This window comes from Podarcis tiliguerta (assembly GCF_965153285.1).
Source record: "Podarcis tiliguerta genome assembly, chromosome: 6".
Taxonomy (NCBI): domain Eukaryota; kingdom Metazoa; phylum Chordata; class Lepidosauria; order Squamata; family Lacertidae; genus Podarcis; species Podarcis tiliguerta.
In genome coordinates, this window is record NC_139539.1 from 41,424,138 (window position 1) to 41,444,070 (window position 19,933).

The 19,933-nt window shown below is 44.6% G+C and overlaps 1 protein-coding gene across 1 annotated transcript; it reads left to right on the plus strand.

Annotated features, from left to right (window-relative positions):
* Positions 1 to 7,130: 7,130 nt before the first annotated feature.
* REN (renin) lies at positions 7,131 to 19,615 on the plus strand. The gene is made up of 9 exons (XM_083445580.1): positions 7,131 to 7,581; positions 10,839 to 10,995; positions 11,627 to 11,750; positions 11,918 to 12,036; positions 12,760 to 12,956; positions 13,631 to 13,753; positions 14,444 to 14,588; positions 15,186 to 15,284; positions 15,666 to 19,615. Exons 1-9 carry the CDS (start codon positions 7,448 to 7,450, stop codon positions 15,825 to 15,827), a joined length of 1,260 nt encoding a protein of 419 aa, XP_083301706.1. The 5' UTR covers positions 7,131 to 7,447; the 3' UTR covers positions 15,828 to 19,615.
* Positions 19,616 to 19,933: the final 318 nt, after the last annotated feature.

The following is a 19,933-nucleotide window of genomic DNA, read 5'->3' on the forward strand; positions in this document are numbered from 1 at the left end:
TGTGTCCAAGCAATTTCCCCCTCCCCATCAGCTCTTTCCGCATGCAAACCTACTCTTTATTGCTGAATCGGAGCAAACAGCAGTTCATGGAAAACCAAAGACCCTCCAAGTGTCCCCATTTTCCAGGGACAGTCCTGGATTTACAGAAGTTGCAGAAAGTCCTGTCCACAAAAGTACAATCAGCACGTAAATCACTTCAGAATAAGCAGAGCAAACATCCACAACAACAGTAATGGGGCAGAGAAAACACAATCATGGGGTGGGGAAAGTGGATGAGGGAAAGCTTTTCCCTCTCCATTCCTCATAAATCTAAAATTCAGGGTCATCCAATAAAACTGATGAGAAGAGGATTCGGGACAGACAGAAGCAAGTGCTCTCTTTTCCTTTTACACAGGGCATAAACCATTGATGGAACTTGCCTCTGTAAGATGTGGTGATGATGGCTACTAGCTTAGATGGCTTTAACAGGGGATTAGACACATTCCTGGAGGATCAATCTGTCAACAGCTACTAGTCATGGCTATATGCAGTCTCCCAGTGGGCTCAACAAGAGGAGAGTGATTAACTTTGTATCCTGCTAGTGAGCTTCTCATGTACATCTGGCTGGCCACTATGGGAAACAGGACGCTGAACTAGAAGAGCCATTGCTCAGATCCATTGATCTTATGTTCTGAGCCCAAACAACTCCTGCAATGTTGGGCATTTGTTTGCGTGAAGAAACACTACAAAAAGCCCATCAACGTTCATTGGCACCTTTAGATCCTTGATTTATTTAATTTATATATAAGATTTCCTACTCACCCTTCACCAGGGATTAATTTCATTTCTTAGGCCGAGCTGCTGCATTTCAAATTCTGTTCCTGGATTCTCACCAGCTCTGATCTGTCTCCTCCTACTACTTTGATCTACTCAAGAGAACCCTGTCTCCTCCGTTAGTGCTTCTTTCAGTTAGCACTAAGTCGATGAGAAATATTAGAGGGGGAAACAGGAGATCAGAGGAATGCAAAGAGAATCTCAAGAATAAAAACTTCTCTAACTTAAGTTAGCAGTCTCTAGCATGTGTCTTGAGGAGACTGCAAGGATGACATTGGAGAGGACTTTCCTGTACAGGTAAAGGAGCCTATCCCCTTGGGAAAGCCACTTCCGGCCTGCCCAGGAGGTGGGGTTGCGGGCTTCACGCCCACCCCCAGGTGAGCGGGGGCTGGTTTCAGCCCCCGCGAGAGCAGGGGAATCCCGGCTGTGTCTTCCCCCCCAGCCAGCCAATCAGCTGGCTGGGGGGCGTGGCCTGCCCTATTTAGGGCCGCCGCAGAGGGAGCTCGCCCTCTTTTCGCCGGCTAGCCCCCACGTTTTCCCACCCTCCCTCTCTTTAGGTAGGCTTTAGGTAGGTCTCTGACTTTGCTATGGACTTCGGTCTGTCGCCGCAATTTTTCCCAATTGGCAATTTACAGCCATTTGGTTTTTCACCTACCTCGTAGCAACTCGTCACAACTCCTCGGCATTGGCGGTTAGGCATTGGTAAGAAGGGCTTAAGGGGGGGGGGAGGAACGCCATCACCTCCCCCCAGTGAACGAAGGGTGGCCCTGTCCGAAGCCTATGGAGGTGTGGGCCAAAGGCATGCCCCCGAGTGGTGACCTGGGGGAGCTCCTAGTTGACGTGCCTCAGCAGGAGACTCCCCCTCTATGGTGTTAACACTTCCCGTGTCTCCAGCAAATGGGCTGGAGCCGGATAGTCGATAGGACCAATGCCTAAGCCAATGCCTCTCATTCCTGAATTCAATAAAATTGTGGCCTAATTCACCCATTTAACCTTAATTATGGTGTCTTGTGTCTTTATTTATCCTGGTGGGGGGCGGGAACTCGCCACGGAATATGAAATACTGGCAGGTACAAGTGTAATGTGCCTGTGGCAGCCCAGGGCTTTCAACTGAAGTTCCCAATGAGAGGTTAACATCAGATTTAACAGGACACCGCAGCAGAACAGTGAAAAGAGCTCTCAGACCCAGGAGAAATAATTGGCACATAATATGATACAACAAAAAAGTTATTGAGATTTGAATAGATGCTATACTCTCATAAAAGTGTGGGTGAGCCCTGATTATCCAACTCAATCATTTCCCTATCTGACACAGTTTGATACATGTCGGGCATATGCAGTAAACTGATAGATGAATGCAAAGAAATAAAATGAGAGGCAGGATCAGTGTCCATGTGAAGTTTCCATGGGAGTGAACCACATTATGACTTTATGTGATTAAATTGTGGTTTATGGATCCCTCAAGACGGGGGATTTTGTTTGTGTGTGCTTGTGTGTGCTGACGCAATAGTAGTGGATTTATACTGGACTGCTCAAGTATCATTTTTTCTATTAGTTGTTGTGCAATGCTTCCCCAGTTTCACTGCATTATTGCCATCTGGAGGGCCACTTTGTGCAAACATGTAACAGAAGCAGCACTAACACCCATCCCAAGTGTTTGTGGCATGAAAAATTGCAGGATTTCGGAAGTATTGGAAGACACAAGATCTACCCACCCGGGAAGAATGGCAGATGAAGTTGATGGACTACATGGAACTGGCGGAAATGACTGGCAGAATCCGAGACCAGGGAGAGGAGTCGGTGGAAGAAGATTGGAAAAAGTTTAAAGATTATTTACAGAAATATTGCAAAATTAATAAATGTTAAAATGTTGGAATGAAGTTATATGGCTTTAGTAGAAATGTTATAAGGATTTAAGTATAAATAGATTAATGGAATTTTAAAAGTAAAATAAGGTTAGAATGAGTTAAGATAATTATACGACAGATAACAGAGGAAGATGGAAAGGAATTGCTGAAACATTTGACAGAAGTGGAATACAAAAAGGGAGGTGTGAGGAGGTCGGTGAAATAAGTGAATGAAAGATATGATATTGAAATTGTTTGAGTGTTATAAATTGTTTTGTTTGGTTTTGTTTAGTTTAATGTGTTTAGTGTTATGTAATGTCCTTATATTGTATTGTATTGGGGTTTTTTTTCCCTTTTTTCTGTTTTTGTTTGGTTTTGTAATGTTTTAATTGTTCAAAAAGCAATAAATATTATTTCTTTAAAAAAACGAAAAGTCGCAGGATTTCGGCAGGAAGCTATGGGACATGTACCATCTGGAAATGAAGCAGTATAGTATGTATGCCTGCCCCAAAACATTAGCATGTGAAAACGGTATTGAAAGTGGGGACCCTGATATCATCATGAGCAGAAATCATAATGAACTTACACTAAAAATGGACAATTGTAGCAGAACTGGGGATATCAGTCCTAACAACTTCTTTCCTCTTAATTTAAAACAACTCCTGTATCCTGAAGTTATGTGAAAGATACTGCCCTGATGGGATTGTGCTCTGAATGTAAACAAGGCTTACTGGGTGACCTGGAAGTGCATTTATTTCTGCCATCTCCTCTCCTGCATCTTTCTCATATCTCTGTCCCAGCTAGCAAGCAAATGCAAACAGGGGTTGGTGATTTTTTGACCCTCTGGCCGGAAGGGTTTGCCTAAGGGCTTGCAGGCTGGGCAGTGTGACGCAGTTGCTGGAGCCTTAAAGGGTGGGAGTCTTGCAGTCCCTGCGTGGGAAAAGGCCTCTGGTTCCTGCAAAGAAGAAGGCTCAACAATGACCTTGTGGAGCCAGGCTGACCAAGAATGGGCAATCCGTAAAGGAAAAGGAAAGGGATTAAAAGCAAGGCAAAAGGCGTTAAAGTCTACACTGGCATAGGCATAGAGTGAGGATCTAAGTAGTGAAAATCAGGTGGGGAAATTGCATGCAGAAAACTCTGCTCTATCCCAACTGCTGTGATTCACATAAGCAAGAGTTGTGTGGATCCAGAAACAGTTTAACTGCATCATGTGATTTTCTTTAGCAACCAGCAACTCGGTCTGCCGTTAGTATGCTACTGTACAATCCAGTTTCAATAGCTTTGTTCAGGATCTGCATATGTCATGTATGCTCTAAGTATTGTTGCACACCATCTCAATCTCTGAGCAGTGCAAGATCCCAGGGGTTCCAGGTGCTTGCCCAGAGTTTGTGTTTCCTTTGGAAATGACACAGAGACTGTGGTGAATTTATATGATTTATTTACACATATATACAGCATGAGCCTACAATGGAGGGGTTCTCAGCATCAACACCCCAAGAGGGTCTTCATAGAATTGTAAAGTTGGAAGAGACCCTGAGGGTCATCTAGTCCAACCCCCTGCAATGCAGGGATCTCAACTAGATCATACACAACAGATAGCCATTTGACCACTGCTTAAAAACCTCCAAAGAAGGAGAGTCCACTGCCTCTCTTGAGTCTGTTCTGCTGTTAAACAGCTTCTACCGCCAGTAAGTTCTTCCTGTTGTTTTGTCAGAATCTCCTTTCTTCTAACTTGACTCCATTGGCATCAATGGAAGGCTGCACCAGCCTGTGTGGGGTTGGGAGACGTTGGGGGACCAGTGCGGTCTGGTGTGAGGACAGAAATGCAACCTGCTAATTCCTTCTCTTTTAGTAACTACTAAGAGCAAACGACTTCCTTTTAGGCTGTACTTCCTTCCTGCTTCTTCTCAGTCAGTATCAGTATGAGCTAATACTGTGGTTCCCAACGTGGGGCACACGTCCCACAGGGGGACAATTTGATTTTTAAGGGGGGCAATTCAAGAATGAGTTATTAACAGTTAATGGCCTTTTAGGCTTCCTCCACATGAATAGGAGTTCACTTTTTGAATACAGTGGTACCCTGTAAGACGAATGCCTCGGAAGACGAAAAACCCACTAGACGAAAGGGTTTTTCATTTTCTGAGGTGCTTCGCAAGACGGATTTTTCTACAGGCTTGCTTCGCTAGACGAAACAGCCCTGCCTCTCCTGTCATGGCGACGGTCGCACGCTCGCTTCCCCGCTCCTCCGGCTCCCTCCCACCTTCTGGCCGACCTTCCGACCTTCCGGCTGCCTCGCGCCACTGCCCACCACCCTCGCGCGCTCCCCTCAGGAGCCGTTGCCGCCAGCAGCCACCGTTGCAGCCGGAGTCGCGCTCCTGAGCCCCACCGCCCTCCAGCAGCCGCGTCGCACGGTGTCCACAAGGCGCGGGTGAGCCCAAGGACCGGCTGCGGCAGCTACCCTGCTTCTCCCCACCCCTCCCCGCCGTGGTGCTTCGCAAGACGAAAAAACTCGCTCTACGAAAAAACTCGCAGAACGAATTAATTTCGTCTTGCGAGGCACCACTGTAATAAGAATTATATGTCAAAGGGGGAGGCATCAGGATTTTAGAGATGCTTAGGTGGGGCATGGCCAAAAAAAGGTTGGGAACCACTGAGCTAATGTGTGCTAGTGTCAGCTTCTTGGCTCCAATTCAGTCACATGTAAAACCTGTGCTCAGAATGTTTTTTTTGCCATGGACAATAAACCTTACCTTTTTCTTCATCTCTTCAAGTAGCAGTCTCACCAGACTATTGCCTTTTGCACAGTGCTGCGATACATTTATCAAACTCCAAGAGGGGGAGTTTAGCTCCCCTTACCCACACATTTCCGTGGCTCTTTAAAGTGGCCCTCCAAGGCGTCTTTCGCACTCGCATCTGGAGATGCCAGGGATCCACTCAGCCGCATGCAAAATGTGTGCATTCCCAGTATGCACTCTTCCCATATGTTCTGTTTGGCCCCAGTATGCCAGTTGTACCACAAGTTAATGCAAATGTATATTTTTTGCCAAGATAGGTTTTACATTTGCAGAGCAGGCAGATTATTCAAGCTGGCGTAAGCTGTGTGCTTGTGAAAATCCATCAAACGCTTCCCATGCCTCTCTCCGTCATATAAAAAGTCTCACCCAAAGGTTACTGAGGCCATCACAACAGAAGTAACTTGGCTGACACTTGGAGGAGCTCGCTGTTATGCTGCCATATGTGCCCTCCTCCTCCCACCAAGTCCCAAGTGCCTGTAATATTATTTCATTGAAAGACCTTGTTGCCAGCCCCTTTAACCTGGCCTTTAACCTGTTCGGGGGCGGGGGATGAGCTTGGGAAAATCTCTGGTCACAAGCATGATGCCTGACACAGTGTGTGGGAAAACAGAGTTTATTTATTTACCCTGGTAACTGCCCACAGAGGTAGAAGGTTGCCTTGACCAAAAAGAGGGCAATTCATTACCCCTTTTTCAAAAGGCAGTCTAAAGCAGCAAACCAAACTGGGAACAAGTCCCACTGAATTCCATAGAAATTATTTCTGAGTAGACATGGTTAGGATTATACTACTGTATATTGTTAGGGTCTGAGTGCATGACCAGTTCCTTTTAGTTCACATACAAACTTGTATGCTTCTGCCCACCCCATAGCATTTGGCACCTGAAGCAGCTGCCTCACTCTGCCTAATAATAGGGCCATCACTGCTGCAAAGCACTTCTAAGAATTTTTTTGAGGCAGAAATGCTGGGCCAGGCCCATATTTATTTAACGGTATTTATTTCACTTATATCCCACCCACCATAGGACTCAAGGTAGCATACACAGGGCACTGATCTGACTCAGATGTTAGCAAGGGGCAAAGTGGATTCATCAGCTACCTCTGTATCATCGAGCAAGAGAGGATAGCAAGAGATCTATACAGTTATCTACCTTCCCCCCTGCTTAATACAGCTCAGAGTACTCCCTACCACCACCACAAAAATAGATATTCTGTGAAATAGTAAAGGTAAAGGGACCCCTGACCATTAGGTCCAGTCGTGGCCGACTCTGGGGTTGCGGCACTCATCTTGCTTTATTGGCCGAGGGAGCCGGCGTACAGCTTCCAGGTCATGAGGCCAGCATGACTAAGCTGCTTCTGGCAAACCAGAGCAGCGCATGGAAATGCTGCTTACCTTCCCGCTGGAGCGTTACCTATTTATCTACTTGCACTTTGACGTGCTTTCGAACTGCTAGGTTGGCAGGAGCAGGAACCGAGCAACGGGAGCTCACCCCATCGCGGGGATTCGAATTGCTGACCTTCTGATTGGCAAGTCCTAGGCTTTGTGTTTTAACCCACAGTGCCACCCGCGTCCCTCTGAGAAATAGTACAGGCCTGTTAATTTCAATTTTCACTATTGCTTTAGTAATTGCAAGTGTTCACTGGAGTCTACCTGCTAAGGATCAGGAACATAAAATATTTTCTAAGAAATGATATTAAATAAAAAGAGCAAGACTGACCTACTTAGGGGTATGTTTAAATTTGTTCCACAATAATAAGCGGGATCTTGATTTCCTCATTGAGCTACGTACGCTGAGCTAATCATGGAAGAGAGTGAGTCTTCATACGCATGCCTTCATGGGCTCTGGCCAAGCTGCCCTTTGCCAGGAAGTGAGGTCAAGCTTAGCATCCCAAAGGCACTCCCCCACCATCAGCAAAATTTATTACTCCTTCCCTACCAATCAGTACTGAGCAGAAACTCAAGTTCGGCACAGCAACTTTTTCTATAAAAGCCCAATGGACGTGGGTTCTCTTTGTATACAACACCAGAGTGAAGGTTCTGCTATCCAAAGCAGCAGTAGGATGCCGTGGTCCTGGGTCTTTGCAGCGGTTTGCTGCTTCTTGTGCTTTTCCGGTGATGCCTTCCAAAGGTAATGTGCCTTCTCTTTTCAAGTCAAGTCAAGTCAAGGCCTAGTCTTGGGAGAACTGCCTGCTTCCCAGTGCACGATGAATGCGTAGGCTAAGTACCTGATGCAGCAGGGTCAAGGACAAATCAGAATTCCCTGATGAGGTGTATGTAGCTACTGTGCTGGGATTGATGTTAGCATTCACATGTTTTTCCTCCAGCCCATTTTGTATTATATGTGACTGGTGGCAGGTGGGAAGTTGTACTTACGTAGGAGAGAATAGACCACCATGGTGTACTTCAAATTGGGGGAAGGTAGAATTGAAGAAGTTGAAGGCATGGGTGAAGATATAATAAGAAACGAGTCAAAAGGCAGAGTTGGGGAGCCAGAGTATAGATAAAGCCTGTTAAGGCTGTGTAAACACTATATAGCTTGTTTTTCGCTTTATAAGACGCACCAGACCACAAGATGCACCTAGTTTTTGGAGGAGAAAAACAAGAAAAAAATTATTCTGAATCTCAGAAGCCAGAACAGCAAGAGGGATCGCTGCGCAGTGAAAGCAGCAATCCCTCTTGCTGTTCTGGCTTCTGGGATAGCTGCGCAGCTTGCATTCGCTCCATAAGATGCACACACGTTTCCCCTTACTTTTTAGGAGGGAAGAAGTGAGTCTTATAGAGGAAAAAATACAGTACCTTTAAAGTACAGTGCTACCTCTGGTTAAGAACTTAATTCATTCTGGAGGTGCGTTCTTAACCTGAAACTGTTCTTAACCTGAGGTACCACTTTAGCTAATGGGGCCTCCTGCTACCGCCGCACGATTTCTGTTCTCATCCTGAAGCAAAGTTCTTAACCCAAAGTACTATTCTGGGTTAGCAGAGTCTGTAACCTGAAGCGTCTGTAACTTGAAGCATCTCTAACCTGAGGTACCACTGTACATCTGAAGCCCCTTCTTTCCCTCAAAGAATTCTGGGCACTTGTTAAGGGTTGCTGGGAATTGTAACTCTTTGAGGTATGAACTCCTTTAACTCCTTTAATCCCAATACTATGGAAACACCCTTTGATTTGATGAGTGGGTTATATGTAAAAGGAATAAAAAAAGTGGACACAGAAATAGTAAGAACTGGTAACAAACTGTCTGGTGGAAAGGTTGCAAAAAACAAAGTCTAGACTGTGGTGAAGGGACAGATTGTATGGTGATGTTTTTACCAGAGAAGATAAAGAAAGAAGAAGAGGGTGGAGGCAGTACAATTTTGGACACACAGATTGGCATAAATCACCTCAGCAGAGAAGTGAACAGCTGAATTTGGGAGACAAGCCTGCAATAAGCACATCCTTTCCTTTAAGCTGCTACTTAAAATTCAGTGCTGCATATTGAGAGATGTCTCAGTTCCACTGAGAAATCAAGGCAGGTCTCCAAAAAATTGTGATTAGGCTTTGTTGCCTAATGTGGACTAAATTTAAACAAGCGTCAGCAAAGCTGTTTTGGAGGGGCGGAAGGTAGAGGAACACAGGTTCCCCCCCCCATACTTTTGAGATTGAAACTGTGACCTTTCAAATGCAAAGCATGTTCTCTACCCCTGAGCTATGCCATTTCCCCCCTAATCAATGAAAGGGTCTCATAAGACCAACAACTGCTTTTTCCTCCCCATTTCTGGAAAGGTGCTAATAATGACATATCCTAGGTCCCTGCTTCTACATAACAATACACTTTCCCAATAGCTATGCCACAGCAGCACTGCGGAAATTTAAATCTGGATGGCAGCCCCAAAATCAAGGCGGACCATTGAAGTAAATCGCTGCAGGTGAAGGAATCCTAGGAACCCTTATAAAAGATAAAGCGAAACATTGATGTCTGTCCTCAGTGTGGTAACCTGAAACAGAAGCATATTCTTTGTGGCTATTATTGTGCAAAGGTTAAACGGGAGACAATTGCCATAAGGAAAGAAATATGGGCACAGGAGGGAGGACCACATAAGGCTCCACCTATAGAGACTGTTGTACTGTATGAGGGAGAGAAAGCTAGAGATGAAGATGAAGGCAAGCGGATCATAGAAAGAACAAGGAAGCGCCCATCTTTGTTCACACAGGACTGATTATGTAACACAGTGGAATATTTGGTCACAAAATCCTTGCACTCGCAGAGTAAAAATAGCTGAAAAAATGCTACTGATAACACTTATCCCCAGAAAGGGTAAATTTTAATTGTATTTTTTAATTTGCCATTGTAGTACAGCATCACTGTTGTACTTTAAATGTTACAAAGAAGATTCTAAGGGAAGAAGCGAATGCATTTGGTAATTGTACTTTTGGAAATTACCTGGATGGCTAATTTAGCTACTGTAAACTTAGCTGATTTTGTCATTGTATTAAAGTTGGTTAAGCAAAGTCAATCATTTGCAGGAGCAGATTCTTACGGCATCTATTTGGTCATATTACACTGTACTGTGTATTGGGGGGGGGGGGAACCATGGATTTAAACTGCATTTGTAAATGAAATGAAGCATATTCAGCAATCTGCCAAGTCTGGTTAACCACTGTAGACAGTAGTGGGATTGTGAGAGAGGGTGCCGCAAAGCAGGTATGGGAGTCACTGTGATATAAAAGGAAGGAGTGGTTGGTCCTCAGGAATAGAAAAACAAATTGTAGAGCAACAAATGCAAATAGTGATGGGGGAAGCTTTGTGTAGGTGGGTGGCAATAAAGAATTATGCTTATGTAACAAACATGAAGCATCCTTCCCTTAATATTGGAAAAATAATAATTTTTAAAACATCCAAAATGTAAGGACCACAAATTTATGCAGGTTTGAAGCCGTGGACAACAATATGCAAGACTGAAGAACATGCTTCAAAAACTGCTAAATGACTTTTAAATAAAATCGTGTGATTCTATTCTCTCTCTCTTTAAAGGTAGATTAAAACTAGAGGAAAATTACTTGCTGACAGTCCATTGCAAGCATTTACTGCCATCTAGAGCAAGTGAGAGGTATCTTCCAAGCCAAGGCAGCTGTCATCTGTGAATCAAGGCTGCTTCCCCCTTGCAGCAAAGTCTGAAAGTGGCCTCAAACAAACTGTATTTCCTCACCAGCATGACTTTAGTTCTTGCAGCAGTTTATTCAGCTCACTGTGGGGTGGAAGTGGGAGAGGCATTCTGGATATCCCAGAGAAAACACAACAGCATTAGAAGAGCCCTGCTGGTTCAGACTGAAGAGCCTTCTAATCCAACATTGCATTCTCACAGTGGCCACCCAAGTTTTATAATTCCTTTCTTAACACCTTTCAGGATTCCGCTTAAGAAAATGCCCTCAATCAGGGAGACCCTGCAGAAGATGGGGATGGAAGTGTCTGATGGCTTCCCTTCCATGGAGCACAGTCTATACCATCTTGGCGAAGCGCTTCATAATGTGACAGCACCTACCACCCTCACAAACTACAGAGATGTGAGTGTTTGATGATGCCCCTTGAGCAAGCGAGTCAGCAGATCAGGGGAGCCCAAGAATCTTTGTAGAGATATTTATGGAACGTGATGCGATGGAGGGCCCTTCCACCTGTCCTTTTAAACCATGCATCCATGATGATTTGTGCTTATGATGGCAACAGGGTGGTTTTGCACGATCCTGCATTCCTCACTGCGTACACCTGCAAAGGTGGGGGGTTTTTTTGGGGGGGGGGTGTGGATGCACTGCTTCATCTCCCATGAGTGCAGGTCCTGTAACTTCCTGCAAAAATGCTGTAGTTTTTATAGTACAAATCTTTCAGGATTGTTTGCGTGTTGCACTTTTGTGGCGCTGTAGAACATTGCTTACAGATTTGTTATAAGTTACTGAGCAGCTTTTAAATGTTATAAATAAATAAAATGAGAGTGTTCCCCTCCAGATGCTATAATAGCATTTGGAACACATCGCAAAACAACTAAGAAAGCAGAACAATGTGTAGTTGGTGCAGCATCAGTCTACCACTCATACATTATTACAGCATCAATGATATGTTGCCAAATGCAGTCTGGATGGGCACTAAGATTTAGGAAACAGCAGCACCCACTATTTATTTGTATTGCAACATGTCTTTCAGACACAGTATTTTGGTGAAATCAGCATTGGCACGCCAGCCCAGATCTTCAAAGTCATTTTTGACACAGGGTCAGCCAACCTTTGGGTGCCATCCCACCAGTGCTCCCCACTGTACAGCGCCTGTGGTAAGTGATAGCGAGTACCATGCCAACAATATAGTATGGAAATGCCTGGATTCATGGTTTTTTTTCCCATTTGAATGCATGGTAATTAAAACATTTGTTCATCGTGGAGTATGATCTGTTTCTGGTGCACCAATTAATATAACCTTAGTGTCTTTCTTTCCTATTAGCTTCCCACGCTCGCTATGACTCCTCCAAATCAAGTACATACAGGCCAAATGGAACTCAAATTGCAATCCAATATGGGAAAGGACACGTCAAGGGTTTCCTTAGCCAGGACATTGTGACAGTAAGTACTACAAGGGGGTAGAAGGCTCCTTTCTTTCCACTCATATGCCTTCTTGCTTCTGAAGGAGGGGAACTGGCGCAAAGCTTTCCTCTATCCTGGCAGACACAAGGCCATTCACAGGCCTGGATTCTTCTATACCAAATCACTGGTTGAAGGCTATGACCTCTTGCACTCAATCAAGGAGAATCCCCATAGTCTGGACCAGCCTTCCCCAGGTTGATGCCCTTCAGATGTTTTGGGCTACAACTCCCATCAGCCCCAGCCAGCAAGGACAACATTCAGGAATGATGGGGATTGTAGTCTGAAACATCTGGCAGGGGGAACCAGATTGGGAAAGGCTAGACCAGACTGCCATGTGTCACTTCAACCACTAGATCAGGGATAGGGGACCTGCAGCTGACCTGCCAGGTGTTGTTGTACTGTCACTCCCATCATCCCTGACCAGGAGCCTTGCTGATGGGAAGCAGATGGGAAGCAGAGTTCAACAATATAGTGAAAGATTTGGCATTCAGCACTGTCACACTCTCCAAGTTATCTGAATGATGAGAAACTCCAGGGGCACAGTTCATTATAATTTGGAAGGAAGTCACAGGAGGCTGGTGAAGTTTTGCAAAATTTATCTTTATTTACAAATATGCAGGTTGAACATTGGGGAAGAAAAACCCATGCCTGCTTTGCTCCTTAGCAAAGGTAACCTTTCTTTTCCTTGTTTCTTCTATCCAGGTTGCTGGCATTCCTGTTTTCCAGGTGTTTGCAGAAGCCACAGCGCTCACTAACAAACCTTTCAACTATGCCCAGTTTGACGGAGTGCTTGGTATGGGGTATCCCAGTCAAGCCATTGATGGTGTTACCCCAGTGTTTGACAAGATCATGTCTGAACAGATTCTGACGTCAGAAGTGTTCTCTGTCTACTACAGCAGGTGATGGTTGTTTGGAAGAGCCTATGTGCCAGATAACTGGGAGCATAGGTGGTCTGGACAAATCCTTCATAAGGAACCAAAAACTTATTATCTAGTTCAGGCATCCCCAACCTTCAGCCCTCCAGATGTTTTGGACTACAATTCCCATCATCCCTGACCACTAGTCCTGTTAGCCAGGGATCATGGGAGTTGTAGGCCAAAACATCTGGAGGGCCGCAGGTTGGGGATGCCTGATCTAGCTGAAGCATGTTTTCAGTGGTAGAGTACATGCTGCTTTCCAGGTTCAATTCCTAGGACCTCCCATGTTCAATCAGGGGCATAAGAAGGCCCTATCTCCATTTCTTTGTGGCAGAGGGTGTGGCCTGAGGGCCACACACAGAGAGGCTACTAGGCCTTGATGTACAAACACTGGGGTTGCTCTTCTTTGCCTGGAAAGCTTAGTTTCCATTCACGCAGAGTTCGACATTGGCCCATCACTGCACCACTCTTAGTATCACTGCCCTCACCACATTCTCATGCACAAGAACACTCTCCTCACATTACTACCTATGCATGTTTTTTTGCTCCTGCCAACAAGACTCTAATCGACAGAACCTGAGGTATAGCATGCCAAGTGTATCAGGTACAAGAGTGGGCAGGAAGGAGAAAGTGACTGCTTGTGATTTTTGTCCTAGGAATTCTGTGCTGAACACTGGGGGAGAAATCATCCTGGGAGGCAGTGACCCATCTTACTACACGGGGGACTTCCACTATCTCAGCATCAGCCGGGAAGGCTATTGGCACATTGATCTTAAAGGGTGAGGGATGCTGCTTTTTACTGCTACAAGTAATTCACAAACCCTTCTAAGCTCCATCGCCGTGTGACAATCCAATAAACACTCCATTTATCAAACTTGGATTCCTTTTTAAAAACAACAACAACAATCCTTATTGAGCTTTAAAATTGTACAAAACATATCCCCCCCCACCCAAATATCTTTCAAAATGAAAACAAGGACTTTAAAAGCATTAAGGAAGAGAAGGGAAAGGGTATGTGGAGGCATTTTCATACACCAGTTTATCCTTTCCTTAAATCAATATATAATGCAGCTGTAAAATATACATTGCCTGGAATGTATAATTTTATTTATTTGTCTTTTTATGTATTTAGCGCTACATTAACACATTCATGGCCATAATATCACAAAAAATAGTCAAATAAACTTTCACAGGTGTGCTTGGTCTCTAGGGCTGCGGAACCCATTGCCCTCTAGATGTTGCTAGACTACAGCTCCTATCATCACTGGTCTTTGGCCATGCTGGCTGATGGGTGTTGGTAGTCCAACAACATCTGCAGCACCATAGATAACTCCATATATTAGCACATACATCCTATAGGTTACTTATCTTCTCTAGGTGTCAGAATGGCTGCTTCACTACAAGGGCGAGGGTGGGTAGGGCATAAGGGTTTGTCTGAAACATGAAAGGCTGTTTTGCTTTCTCCACAGGGTTTCTGTTGGGGGCGAGCTGCTGTTCTGTCACGAAGGCTGCACGGCATCTGTAGATACTGGGACTTCCTATATCACGGGCCCAGCTAGTTCAGTGTCTATTCTGATGAAAGCCATAGGAGCTACTTTGTTTGAAGAGAAAGATGTAAGCATACTGAAAGGTCTCCTCCAAAAGCTTATCCTCTCTTGCAGTAGGTAGACAAAGAAATGACAGGTCAAAAAAGTCATGAGGAAAAACAGCAGTGGAACCTGAAGCCTGGTTGCTTTTCATGCATGCAAACACTCCCTTGGTCCCTTGAATGCTGTTTTGTTTTGTTTTGTTAAAAAGTGAAGCACTGGGTCTCATATCTTAGTAAAAGTGCCATGCATGCCAGCACAAAATGGATGCCATAGGTAGCAAAAGAAGACATGACAGTACTCTATGCCTGAGACTCCCATTACAGTAAAAACACTTGATTACAGGTGCAAATGTCAAGTCTGAAACTAGGAACCTTAGCACTGCCCCTTCTCCTTGTAAGTAATTTGCTGGTTTTCTCAAAAGGTGAAGAGTATAGACAGTATGGATTTGGAGGCTGCGTTTGCTTACATGAAACCTAGATTGAAATCTAGGCATGAGGGAGATACTCCGATGGATATTAGATGGGCTTGGTCTTCAACTCTTGCCTGAAGTACTTTGCTCCACAGTCTTGAGTACAGGACCTAAAAGTTTCATTTTCCTATTAACTCCTTTCTCCTCTCACAGTATATCATCGAATGCAAGAAAATTCATTTGCTGCCTGATATCTCCTTCCATTTTGGAGAGAGAGCCTACATACTTAGTGGCTCCGCCTACGTCCTCCAGGTAAGATGCTGGGCAAGATTTGCAATAAACAGGAAAGGTGGAGGGCAGCTAGGAAATAAAGGAGTTGGGGTAGAAAATTTCCAGGGGAATTTTTTTGAGGTCTGATAGTTTGAGCAATGGTGCAACACTAATAGGCACAGTGGAAGACAGGAGTGCCTGGCGTGCTCTGGTCCATGGGGTCACGAAGAGTCGGACACAACTCTTTTGTGTTTTGAGACTACAATTCCCATCACCCCTGACCACTGGTCCTGCTATCTAGGGATCATGGGAGTTGTAGGCCCAAAAAAATCTGGAGGGCCGAGGTTGAGGAAGCCTGATCTAAGGCAATAAAACTGTCTCACTGACTCCCTTCCCTGCTTGGTTGTGCCATTCTCTCTGCAGCATTCTGAATATGGCCAAGAGTTCTGCACCGTGGCATTCTCAGGTTTTGATATTCCTCCTCCACTGGGCCCTCTCTGGATTCTGGGTGCTAGTTTCATCGGAGAGTACTACACCGAATTTGACCGGCAGAACAACCGAATTGGCTTTGCCACATCCCTCTGACACGGAAGAGCCCTGTTTCAGAGATTACTAACTTTTGAGAAGAAACTGCATAAACTGTGAAAGAGAACAGCGTAATAATATATTGTTTTCAATAGCAAAAAGAGCTTGTGTCAATATGTATGCAAAGCCCTCCAATTATTCTGCTGCATTGCTAAAAGCTATAAAACAGTAACATCAAGACTCACATAATCCCTAGATTTCAATGTCCTCTTCCTATATTGTCCACTGAAGTCAGATAGCTGAAAGTTCTGCTTCCTATCTTAAAACTAGGATAGCTGAAATCTTTCCACCTTAAATTATAACCTGTAGACTTCCCTTTCCTGCTTAGAGGAAGTGACTGAAAAGTGTCTGTCTTCTGTGGTTACTTATTTCCCTTCACCTTTGTGGTTACTGACATCCATACAAAAAGCCATCCTTGTGAGAGGGACATTTCATACTTGGCAAAGTCCTACTTGTTTTCAAGTGAAATATGATCAGGCTAGATATGGAAATGATAGCTAATGAACAAACATGAGGAAAAACACAGTGTAAGAGAAAATGAAGGTCCCATGCAACACATCTGAACAATCCTGAAGCAGGGTTCATCTGGCAGTCTGGGTTTCTCCCAAAGAATCTTGGGAATTACAGTCTTGTGGAGCTCCTGACACTATATCTTCCACTGAATGGAAACATGACAGGATAGAACTGCCCTAGTTTAAGAAGTATAGTACAAAATCCTTATATGACACCCATCCTGATGTGGTAATTTTTTGCATTAACATTGCGTGTCTGTAAGTGATTGCATGAAGCAAACTGAAGAACAGAATCTTCCATTTCATTTCACTCACTTAGTATATCTATATCCTGCCTTTCTTCTGTCATGGAATTCAAGATGACATATATGGCATTTCCAGGCATTTTCCACCCAGATTCTTGCTAGACTCTCTACACCAGGGGTTGTCAACCTGGTCCCTACCGCCTACTAGTGGGCGTTTCAGGATTCTAGGTGGGCGGTAGGAGGTTCTACAGCACAAGTGGAATCCTCCTTCCATTGAGCACTGGTGGGAGGTAAGGAAATTTGTATTAGTGGGCAGAAGGTATAAAAAGGTTGACTACCCCTGCTCTACACTGACTTAACCTGCTTACCATCAGCCCTCAGACCATTCCGTGGGCTAGAAATCAAGCTAACATTCTAATTTTGTCCATGGCCTAACAGTTGAAGGTATCAACTTAGGATGTTGTCAACTTTTTGAAGTCAATAGCAAGTGCATTAAAACAATGCATAGGGTAGGGAAAGTGAATATAGACAGGGACAGCCCGTCCAGTTTTGCCACCTGAGGTGAAACAGGAATTGCTATCTCCTGTCTGACAGCACACCACGATCCCACTGACTACTGCCGCTTCTGCACCCCGCATCCCACCCCTGCCACCACTGGAACACCCTGGCTCTCATGGAACTTGATGATAGCTTGGGCATTCCACAAAGCATTGCCACTCGACTTCTCCTCTCAGGCTCAGGGAAACCAAGCAACAATGTGGGATGCAGGAACACCCTAGCTCTCGCCAAATCCAGAAGGAGTCAGGGCTTTTGCATGACATTGCTGCTCATCTGCTCCACCTCAGGGGTGAGAAAGACAAGTGTCAATGCCATGTGACAGAATGCCTCCCTCTCACCGGTGAGAGGGAGGTATTCTGGCATCAACGGCAACAGTTGGGCAAGCAGAGCACTGCCTCTTGCGCTTTCACCTGAAGTGAGAGCTTCACCTTGCTTCATGAGCAGGCCAGTTCTGGATATACAGATGTTTTTCTCCTCTCTACAATACTAGAATTCAGGGCCATCCAATGACACTAAATGAATAAGAGTCAGGGCAGTCGGGCAACAGAGAGTACTTATTCACACAGCACATAGTTTAACTATGGAATTCACTTCCAGAAGAGGCAGTGGTGGTCACCAACTTGGATGGCTTTAAAAGAAGATTAGAAAAATTCATGGAGGATAAGGCTATCAATGGCTAAGATGGCCATGTTCAAACTTCATAGTCAGAAGCCGCATGCCTCTGAAAGGCAGCTGCTGGGAATCACGGGTGGGGAGAGTGCTGCTGCTTTTGGGTTCCCCATGGGCATCTGCTTGGCCACTGTGAAAACAGATGGACCTCAGGCTTGATCCAGTAGGCTCTGATGTTCTCAGAGCCCTCCCCCTCTGATCCTAGGTGTGAAATATTACCATTGCACCTTGTAGCCATTACAGCCTTATCCTCCACAAATTCCTCAAATTCTTTTCCAAAGCTGTCTAAGTTTACATTTACATTTGATTGGTAGTGAATTTCACAACAAAATAGAACAACACATTTTCAGTAGCCTCAGTGAAGAAGAGCTGACACAGTAATCTATGTAGTTTGTGGAATTTCCCCAATTTACAGAGGACTATAAACAGGGGGGTTCTAATCACCACCTCAATCCAGACACCTACCTTGAGGGATGACCCCAACCAACAAGTGGCGCAGCACTTCCTAGCTAGCCTTCACCAACCAAGATGGAAGATGGACCTTTCACAACTCTGAGCAATGTAAGATTTAATTTGTATCCAGAATTAAATCACCAGTGAATACTTCTGCCATTGGGACTCTTCAGCTAATGCATCTGAATGACCCTTAGTTCAGCCTATTAACACCTCTGCCAATGTGGCAGGACAATTTCCTGCCTGCCCATTTTGTACAGGACAGGAATAGGGCTTTAGATGACAGCCACTAATGACCTGCAGCCAGGAGGTATTAGCACTTCAGAACATAACCAACAAGGAGGACAATTATAGCCATTCTGATTAAAATAATTAGAGTCAGTCTATTTCATGAGAAAATGAAAATCACTCTGTGTTGCTTCCTAGATGTTTGAGAAAGAAGCAATTCTTCCTGGTTAGAAATTGGCACATTTCAATGGGAAAAATAAACCAATCAAATGTAAATGATCTCCTATCAAAATACTTTAAATATTTTGCTCACCAATGTTTTTGGGTGGGTGGGCTATAATATGTTAAATCCCAGATCTCACAAAGAGCGGGTGTTCACTTATAACAGTTACCAAGGCTGCTGACTTAGCTCTACTGATCTGGGAGCAAGCTTCACTGAATTCAGTAGGACTGACTTCTGAGTAGACATAGTTAGGATTGTGTTTTAAGTGCTATACAGTGATTACAGAAGTTAGTCCCCTGCTCACAGTCTCACAATTTAATAAACACAATACAAAATGGGAAAGGAATGAGGAGGGTAGAGGTGAGCATGCAAATTCAGGTACCAGTTCTTGAAAGTTACATAATCTCCACAGTGTCATCTGATCCAGACAGACAGCAGCACAACCAAGAAGTCCTTAGTCCTCTGGGCTATTTCCTTTCAGTTATGCAGCTCTGGAACATGTAGATATCACTGCTTCAAGCTCTCTCACTCTCCAATTTCTGGGAGACCATTCTCCTAATGCTTTGTTCTACCCTCACATAGCCCAGTCCCATGCCATTTACCTCTTGGGTTTGCCTTGTTGCATTTAGGCCCCCATTACAGCTTGCAGGATCTCTGGCACCTGCACCTCTCCTTATATGACAGCTACAGACCACTGCACTCCATCAACAGAATTAGTCAAAGGAGCTATTAGTTCAGGCCAGGCCTTATCTGTGTAGCCTGTATACATGTAGAGCCCTATTGCCTTTGCATGCCAACTAACAGATTTGTTTTCTATTAAGTACAAGCTGCTGGTTCTCTTGATGATTTCTCACTCTTCTGAGTGAAAAAGGTAACAGCCTCATGGTGTGTTGTGACTCCAGGAGCATGCTTCAGTGTGTGTTTGCTTTTCACTTATGATCAGGAACACCTGTGCTGAGTTAAGCATGGACCTCTCCTTCAGGGTTAGCATGGACTGAAGTAGCCAATGCATTGTGGGGTTTGAGAGACAGACATACACTGGATGGCCACTTCACACGTGCCCTTCAGAATGATGGTTGCTGCTACTCTTGTTGCAGATAGAGCATATCAGGGAGCACCTTTCCAATCACTGCATCTCCTGGTCAAGAAAATCTTAATTGCCTAGAGCTTTGCATGTCATGCACCTGCCTTTAAAGGCACATAGCCACAGTCAGGAAC

Coding starts and splice junctions, on each gene's coding strand:
- REN (XM_083445580.1), top strand. CDS start 7,448: ATGGACGTGGGTTCTCTTTGTATACAACACCAGAGTGAAGGTTCTGCT. Junction 10,996..11,626: donor CCCTCACAAACTACAGAGAT/GTGAGTGTTTGA, acceptor CATGTCTTTCAG/ACACAGTATTTTGGTGAAAT. Junction 15,285..15,665: donor GCTCCGCCTACGTCCTCCAG/GTAAGATGCTGG, acceptor TTCTCTCTGCAG/CATTCTGAATATGGCCAAGA.